This window comes from Priapulus caudatus, unplaced genomic scaffold (assembly GCF_000485595.1).
Source record: "Priapulus caudatus unplaced genomic scaffold, Priapulus_caudatus-5.0.1 Scaffold1091, whole genome shotgun sequence".
Lineage (NCBI taxonomy): Eukaryota > Metazoa > Priapulida > Priapulimorpha > Priapulimorphida > Priapulidae > Priapulus > Priapulus caudatus.
Genome location: NW_014578152.1, coordinates 2,020 through 11,375, shown reverse-complemented (window position 1 = coordinate 11,375; position 9,356 = coordinate 2,020). Strand labels below are relative to the sequence as shown.

Below are 9,356 nucleotides of genomic sequence, written 5' to 3'. Positions count from 1 at the left end.
GTACATGTAAGTATAGACCAGTTACAGTTTCATCTACATATTATTATTATAATAATATATTCATTCTGTGTCTTTGTGCTAAATCCATTCATCGGGACCGCTCAAAGCGCTCAACTCGAGATAGTCTATACGCCTGTAATTTCCCAGAGTTGTACAGCTGTACAGCGCAAACTTGAAATTTTCTGACACTAGTACGTAGTATCACTAGATAGTATATATAGCCTATGTAGCAGTTTGCAGCTAACGCAGCAACTCTTTTTTTGAATAATTGTGGATGTTTTACCTTTACCTGTACGGTATTGCGAACTGCACACGGGACATACAACATTGTCTTGTCTTGTCTGATACTGTACTAATCGCCTGGTCTCGCTATACACGTACAGGTCATCATGCAGCACTTTGATGACCTAATTTTTCTTCACAATCTCTTTGCTGCTGTTAATTAAATTTTTGAATGAAGCCACATCAGGAGCAGTCTTGGTAGTTGGTAGTTCCTCCAAGAATCTGCATGGCTTAACGACAGGCAGGCCAGTGATGATTTTCTTATTGGTCTCGCGCTTAGCGTATAGGGTAAAAATACGGTGGCAGCCCAGGTTTGAGACCGTGTGCGCACTACACAGGAAAAACATTCTCCAGTCTTACGTCTCATCTGACAGACAAAGAGTAAAGTGACATGCCCAAGGACATAAGCGAGGGACAGTGATGCAACTTGAACTGGCAGCCAGGCCTTGGGTTGTGAATAGAGACCGTGCCACTACACCACAACGATTGAATCGCATCTTTCAGTGCATTGTCCAGTACAGGCAATCATGAAAATAACGTTAGGGATGGGCAATAAAGTCCAGATTGTCGTTTGTCTAGATGTTTTGGATACCCCGTCTACGCTCAGGAACGGAGCGTATTAGAATGCGCTCCCATTTACAAGTCTGTCTAAACAGCCGTTGCGATAACCGTACTCCGTAGTATTTCAGCGTAATATGAGGGGAGAAAGTGCTGGTCAGGAAGACCGGCAGTTTCGTAGAGATGGTGACCGAAGCAAAAACTTGGTTGCCATGGGCCTCTGGGTCGGCACTAATTTCGAAACCTGATCCCCTCGCAAGCTTTCACGCGCTGCGATTAGTGCGGCTCAGACTTCGTAGTCAAAAACATAATTTTCTGAAGATCATTTTAAGGCTATAGTAGACCTAGTTATATTGGATATGCCCAAGACTCATTTAGGTTTATCTTGTTCGTCGCTGTGGAGGAAGCGTAGGCGTTTGGTAGAACACAGCCTTCAAGCAATTCAAGATAATTCAAATTTATGTCGTAATGAATACAACAATCAAGTGGAAACTGGAGCCCATTGCATAGGACCAAGTCATGCGGTGGAAAGTACAACTGATGATAGTGTACAATCGAGTATTTTGTAGTCGAATTTTCAAAATCAATTGATGGGAATGAAGTCGCAGTGGTCCCAGAAAACTGGTGGTATATTGAGGCCAACCAGTGTGTTCTCTGGCCTGTGATGTGGGTTAACAAGGCCGCAAGGAATGGGGGCCCCCCCCCCCCACCACCACCACCGCGTGGAAGTCGTATCCGGTTGTGAAGACGTGGCTCCGTACATGTAAGTATAGACCAGTTACAGTTTCATCTACATATTATTATTATAATAATATATTCATTCTGTGTCTGTGTGCTAAATCCATTCCTCGGGACCGCTCAAAGCGCTCAACTCAAAATAGAGTCGAGTTGTACAGCTGTACAGTGCAAACTTGACATTTTCTGACCCTAGTACGTATAGTATGACTGATAGATATATATAGCCTATTGTGCGAGACGAGAATTGTTACTGCGTCATAGCAGAGATGGATGATTATTGCCACGGCTTGATACGTATTACGCCCTCTGGACTCACAGCTGGGTGTCACGCCGCACTCTACAGTTGTCTATTTGTTCCTGGCATTAACTGTGCTGCTGGTAGGAGGGTTTATATTTTATTACCGTTGTTGTAAATCTACACCCCAGTACGATGCTGGACGACACGCACCCCTCCGCGTCCGCTGGAGACGCCCTGAAGTTAGACTGCCGGAGCAACAGACGGAGACGCCTGAGGAAGGTCGCATAATTATGGCGTCGAGCTCTCCGTTCAGACAGCTGGCCCGCGAAATGGCACAGCCAAACGATGAGCGTCAGGTGCCGCTTACCGCGCCATTTATGCCGTCGCGTCCGCTAGAGCCTCCGCCAACTATACCTGCCTTGGAACCTATTTCACTCGCGGGTGCTGATCTGCAGACAGCGCCTGCGTTTATTCGTTGAATGGGGAGCCATGGGGGGAGGGAAAGCCTGGGGTTTAGTGTACGTGCGACAAATTGCCGCGTGGCCGCCGGTACCTATGCGTTCTCACTTATCAGCTCCTGACAGCTGTCGATTTGCATAATTAATTAGTTATTCATGTATGTGTGTGCCAACGTACGCTGAGCATATAGGTGTTCAAGCGCGACATGGATAGATCACGCATTTTTGCGGTTCATATACACAATATGCTATAGCTTAGACGTGCTACAGTAAGCACGCTTAGGCGCAGTGGTTAAGGCGCACACTTATTTATCATCGTATTGCAACGGGTATTAATTATTACGCGCTTCGCAAATGCGTCGCGAATTTGTTTGCTTGTTGCAGACCTGCAGGTATTTTACGAGTGCACCCCGTTCGAGGAAGAAGTCGCCGACATGTTGGTATCGCGGTATACGCTATACCCGTTCTACCTGCCGATCGGAACGCCATGGATCGCGTTCGTCAAACTCGTGTGCGAGACGAACGCGTCGTCAGCGCATATAGGTCGCTCGCTCGATAACGACCCATTTTTGAAGCATACTAATTTTACGCTTCCCCAGTACGTCGCGGTAATGTGGTATCTGCTTAATTCCAGGCGAGATGTCGTCGCGTGCATGGTAGCAACCAAGTACAAGTCGACACTTATACCGCATCTACCGTCCGCAACTGCCTGTGCGTCCCTCGGGCTTGGCATCGTGCCGCTGCCACCACCGGGTGGCGTACACGAGGTTGAGGGATGGTGGAAGGCGGAAGCCGTAGCTGACCACACCCAAATTCTTGAGCCATTATTGGACTCACCCCTAGCGAGCCACCGTATGCCTGCCGGATTATATATTCAGGACGACGTGTTGGTCATCCCGGCTGGGTACGCGGCCATAGTTTCCTGGCGGGAGGTGTGGCGTTGCTGGCGATTCCAGTGCCAGTATCTCTGGGTCCGCCGGGCGCCACCACCTAAGCATTTCAGCTTCAAGGCGTTTGCAATCCACATCAACTACGGCGCCGACAGTCGCGAGGAGTGGGACGAGGACCGCACGGGCCACCGGAGGGACACCGGCTACGATTCACCGGAGGAGCCGGTGAACGACATCGAGCACCATGATCGGGTCATAAACCCCGCCGCCGTGATGGCTCCCGAGTTGCCGTGAAGATCACCGCTGTCGGCATGCTGTCCGCGTCCACTCCAGGGTTAGCGACCCGAGCACACCTCCACGACCGGAGCGTGTGACGGGTACGAGCTAGACTCCCCTGCGGGACGCGGCCCGAGCGACGAGATACGTAGCCGACAGACGAGCCAGCCTCCGCCGAGCGAAGCGACACATCCCGCGATGCAGCACACCAGCCAGCCAGCCAGATGACAGAGATGGAATCTACTGCGATCGTCCGTGTAACCGCGATGCGCGAGTAGTATAGTATTGGTGGTGGTTTGCGTGGTGTATAGATGTATGTGTATGGTAGCGTGGCTACCGATTCATTACCGTAAGTAATTGATGGAGGCGTTTGTTGTCCGGGTTAAGAGAGATCCAAATGTTAGACCACAAATCCTCGAAAAGGAGCTTGGAGCCAGTGGGTTGCCAGAGTGGTGGCCAACAAAATCACGGAAAAGCCAAGCAAACTTTATCCGGGAGTGTGGTAGTTACAGGGACCTTCAAGAAGCCAGGGAGGCCTGGGGTGGGCCCCAAGAAACGCAGTCCATCGCGCCGGCGGAGGTCACTGAGGCGGTGGCAAAGGTACCGCGCAAACAGAGGCGCGGTATGGGTGCAGCCAAAAGAAGGACCATCAAGCGGCTCTGGCGGTTGTACAGTCGAGAGGAAACATTCAACCTCTCCTGGGAGTTCACCATGTTTGTCGAAGGACTCAACCACATCACCGTCCAGCAGTGGCTCCGAGAGCTCCGAGAAGTCCATGGGGACGAGGCAGTTGAGTTCGCCCGGAAGCTTAAAATCCAGCTGTGATCAGTTGGTGGCTCAATTGTTGGCTATACGAGGCAACACATTGTTGGCTAAGGGAAATGCAGCATGTGTTGGTGCTCGTGTAGTTAATAATGAGTCTAATTCCAAGTCCACCGAAACGGCTAAGCAAATGGAGAAGATGCTTCCTCCTTTTGCTGGGCCGAGTAGTGAGTTGACTAAGTTTGTTGGTGGCCTCAAGGACGATCCCGAGGTGTTGGATAAACCGGTAAAGGCCTTAGCTAAAGGCCTAACACGAAGTGAAGAACCGACGAAAGTCCGACACTTAAAGGCATGGTTCTTTGGGCATAACCAGATAGCAAAACAAGAGGTGGATGAGGAATTAGTTGCGTTCCTCCAGGTTGAAATAATGTTTAGAACGCGCACGCCAGATATGTTGCCACAATTGTTTGGTAAGGCTAAAAATATTCCCCACACCAAAATGGAACCGCCGAGCGACATTGGCGAACCCTGTTCGAGATGGGTAAGATGTGTGTTAACCGAGGCCAAGTTGGGCCGAGAATTCTGGCCCTATGCTGTGATGGCAGCAGCACACATTAGAAACAGATGCTACAATCAACGAATCTAGCAAACTCCGTATTTTGCGATGACAGGTCGCAAGCCTGACCTATCCAAAATGCATGTATTCGGTGTAGAGTGCTATGTCTACAGACAGGTTGCGATGGAAACTAGATAGCAGGGGTGTGAAAGGTATATTCGTCGGATATGACAAGGGTAGCCCTGCGTACCTGGTTTACATGCCTATACTTGGTACTTTTATTTTTGGTATGTAAATACTTGGTTATTTTAGCATCATTATAGCATATCAATGTTTATAACCCCAGGCTCCAGCTATATATAACCATTTGCTGCATTTGACAAATTTTGTCTATGACTCCTATATATATATATATATATATATATATTCTCTTTAACCCACTTGCAATTAATTTGTACACATTTTAGAGAATAAGAAGGATTGCATCCATTTAGCTGTCCCTACCACAGAGGTCAGCTCTGATGAAGAGCCGATTCCATTGAAGCGAACGGTTAGGAAGAAAACATTCAGTGACTGCGTAACAGGTATGCTTGATTAATTGATGGGGTTTAAATAAGCAGCAATTTAAATATAAAAGGATGATACATAGTGTACAAAGATCGAAACTTTAAAAAACACATTTCTTCTAAATCATATAAATGGTAACATAAATATAAATATAATATAAATAGCTATTTGTGGAAGAAATTTTAAACGAAATGATATCGAGGAAAAGTTAAAGAAGTCTATATCAAATATATGTAATGCATTAATTGAGAACTTTCATTTAGAATCGATGGAAGCAAGCGGAGGCTCGACTTCATCGGAGCAATCCGATCCACAAGAAATCCTCAGCATGCTTCCTTCTGAATCGACATTAGAACCACTGCAAGAAAGTGCTGAGTTAACCTCTCCTCCAGCAAAAAAGAGAAAGCAGCTGGTACCAAAGAAAGCTTTATTGGGAAAGCCCATGTCCCAGACAAGCACCTCAGGCAGCGCCACACAGAAGAGCCCGGCCAGTACCCGAAGATCTACTGCGTTTCCGATGTCGGATGCAAGTAGGTCACTATATGATACACAGTACACAATCTATATTACCCGAAATTCTGAAAACCGAAAAGCTCCAAAAACCTAGCTAGAGTAGGGATATATTTCATATTGGCAGTACTTTTTATGCCAAAAATCATGATCGATATTTTATGTGAAAATATATAATATGAATGTTTTATAAATAAATACATTCTTAGCCAGTGTGTCGTACATACACCATTAATATTACATATCGTGATAGTACGTTGCACGAAGAGCAATATATATAGAATACTATTTTGTCATTCAGAGTTTCAAAGAAAAGTCCTCTACATGCTGAGTGAAATCCGCAGCGTGATGAAGAACGTTAAAAGTCATGAGGACCCAGAGGAGCCAGAGTTTCACGTTGAGCAAGTCTCAACACTCGAGGCACTGATGCAATGGGAGAAAGAATTGAAAACGCCCGAGAATCGACAGTTGGTGGTTAGTACACAGGCACAATTTTAGGGAGCTACTAGTCCAATTTCCGAATCAACATTCATGACATGCTGAGAAATCGTCCTTTATCGGGTGTTGTTTAGAATGTGAATATTGTAAGAAATTAAAATCATATGTAAAACTATTTAGTTATAGGATATGGTAAAACAATATTGCCTAACAAATTTAAGAAAACAGTGCCTATATATATAATCAATATCTTAAACCCTTTACTATAAAACGTTGATAAACGATTGTATAAATATAACATTTTAGTGAGTTTGTTAGGGGTATTTTAATCGCATATCTAATATTTTCTGCTTTTAGATATCCCAACTCTCGAGAATTGGTGGGGTGAGCCTCAGAGACAATGTCAATAAGGTGTTACACAGGTATATATACTTATAATTTAATTATTATTATAACCTGGAGACATTTCACGGGGTAACACTTACTCAGTGTTAACTTCAAATTCAAGTTATAAAATAAAAATTTGTACTTGTAAAACATCAAACTATGCATGCATGCATGTGGTCTATGATTGAAAATTTTCCTAAAATTCATATAGCATTTCCGAATATGGAAAAATATCTAATACATTATTGTTAATGGTTTTTCTTCGTTTTATTATTGCGTTTTTACAGAATAATGAGCAACAAAGTTGTGGCCCAAATAAACATGAAAGGAGCAAAAGGGAAACTGGCGCTTGCTGGAACAGAATTGTTTTCCATAGTAACAGGTAAGTCCTTTAATGCTATATATCTGGTCACTGGCAATACGTACAAATGTACATGATTAGGCCTTTTTGCTTTACAGCACTGAGCATATCACGTGAGCAGAGCGAATGCAAGCCACATGTTTTTTAAATAATTATTCGGAAACCAAAACTCTTGAGCGGACAACCCTTTGGGGCTCGTTGCGTTTGGTCCTCCGGACAACCCAAAAAAAACCTTAAAGGCGACAGTAGCCTCTAGGAATTTTACGGCATTACAAACTCGTTACCTTACTGTGATAACAAATGTTCTTATACCACACGTATTTGTTACCAGCATACCTTATTTAATTTGCTTATTAAATTATGTTACACATCAAACGCTACGAAATTTTGAACGGCCGCCATGTCAACGGCGCGACCGTGCTGCCACCCTGAAAAAAGTTGCCGTAGTGACAATTTATTTTGCCAGGTTACATACCGAGGCCTAATCACAAAAGTGGCAATTATATTGTATACCTAAATGCTATTTAACCGAACGATATTGCATTTTAGGGCAATTTATGCCATATTTATAAGCTGAAAACTATATGTCGTTTTATTAAGATATTACAATCCTTTTAGCTTTTAAATTAAAATAAGAAACACCCTCGGCTGTAGCCCTTGGCCTGGAAAGTGGTTTTGCCGCAACTTATCAGAATCGTGCGCTTTGTGAGTGGCGCCCCACCGATCGTTGTTAATCAAACTGTAAGTCGTTAGTTTTTAAAAACATTTTTGAATAATATGTTCTAATGGTGATTTGAACCAATGAAACTTTATGTAGCGTAATTAAACCCTAAATTAGTGAAAAGTAACCCTAGAACTAGAGTAAACTCTTCCGTTGAATTGTAGCACTGCGCCTTCGTCGTATGGCAGACCTTTTAAGAATGGAGACCGTTTCAAGGTGTGATTTTTCGGAGCTCTGCCATCATGCCTCTTAAGGGTTGTGATTTTTTTAATGGAGCTCTCCATCATGCCCTTAGGGTGCTGATTATGGAGCGCTGAAAAGTCCCCCTATGGCTCGTTCTAGGGGAGTCATAGTAAGTCCTCCTGTACTTTTCAATATCTGAAAGCCTAGGGGGTAACAGCTAATGGCGACACCGGGTACTCATGGTACTGATCCAGAGTGTATATTTAGTTGTCATTTGCGTATAAGGCCTTATATTTCTATGACAGTAAATCTATTACAGCTACCGTACTGTAACGTTTTGGCGTTGGGTACTACTAAGCCTATTATCTATCTTGAAGATCGCGGCGCATCAGATCTATCGCTATCAGCACTAACAGAAGTGCATGTAAACTTTTGCTGCCACCTGGTGCGTAGACTGAAGCTATGACTGTAGCGCATAGACTTTGTACCCTAGTAGTAAATTCTCAGAGCGGTGTGGTGCTTTAGCCTTTATTACGTTACTCTTTAGCATTGGCTGTAATTCACAAATGATTCCCATATTCCGGTACATCAGCGATTATTACATGAAATCGTATACTTTTTATACCAGTGCGAGTATAACATACTCAAAGCTCCAGCTCAAACAACAATGTAAAGATAAGTAAACAAATTCGTTTATACATGCCTTTAACCATAAATGAAGACTGTATAAGTATCGTATTATGAGCATGAAAGACTATGACTTACATGTTTTATGGCTACCGTAACTTCACATGGCGTTACATGAATACAACTGACTAAACATTTGCCACTGTGGCATGGTGCCTGCATTTCACCCTCCAGCCTCCATACTGTCAGCCCGCCACCTGCGCATACCTGCTGTATGAAATACTACCAGTCATGTATTACATGCGTGAGTGCGCCCTCTGTATATTCAGACTTAGCGAAAAACAGCTAAAATTCGCCCTTACAATTCACACTGGGAAAAGTGAAGGAGTTGGCAAATCCATGCGTTGGCCGTCATATATATCTATGCGTTCTTCAGACACAGCAAAGTGAAAGACCAAGGTTCCTTCTTCTGGTCATTGGACTCCGGCACCATATGCTCTACAACGCGAAACGAGCTCTTTTCCTCGGGTGAATTTGCTGCACCATCAGGAATTTCTTTCCATTTATTAACCTGACGCATGGGATGGTAACCTTCAGCTTATTTTGCTCTACTTCTTTCTCAATCGCTCGGTTTCCTCTTTTGTAATTCAAAGGCATTGCTGTTAAAGGACAGTAGCGCTAGATTTACTGCATACAACTATACTTACTGTATAACAAAATCGTCTATTACCCACACGTTATTTGTTACAGATACCTACTTTAATTGTATAATTATTTACACCAACGCTGACGAAATGTTGAACG

General features: G+C 44.2%; 1 protein-coding gene across 1 annotated transcript; it reads left to right on the top strand.

Annotated features, from left to right (window-relative positions):
• Nucleotides 1–4,392: 4,392 nt before the first annotated feature.
• On the top strand, nucleotides 4,393–7,042 carry LOC106815332 (the record flags this gene model as incomplete). Its single annotated transcript, XM_014819777.1, has 7 exons — nucleotides 4,393–4,620; nucleotides 4,916–5,030; nucleotides 5,226–5,342; nucleotides 5,589–5,855; nucleotides 6,137–6,309; nucleotides 6,631–6,695; nucleotides 6,948–7,042. Coding segments are annotated over exons 1-7 (1,060 nt in total), but the record flags the coding sequence as incomplete, so codon positions are not given.
• Nucleotides 7,043–9,356: the final 2,314 nt, after the last annotated feature.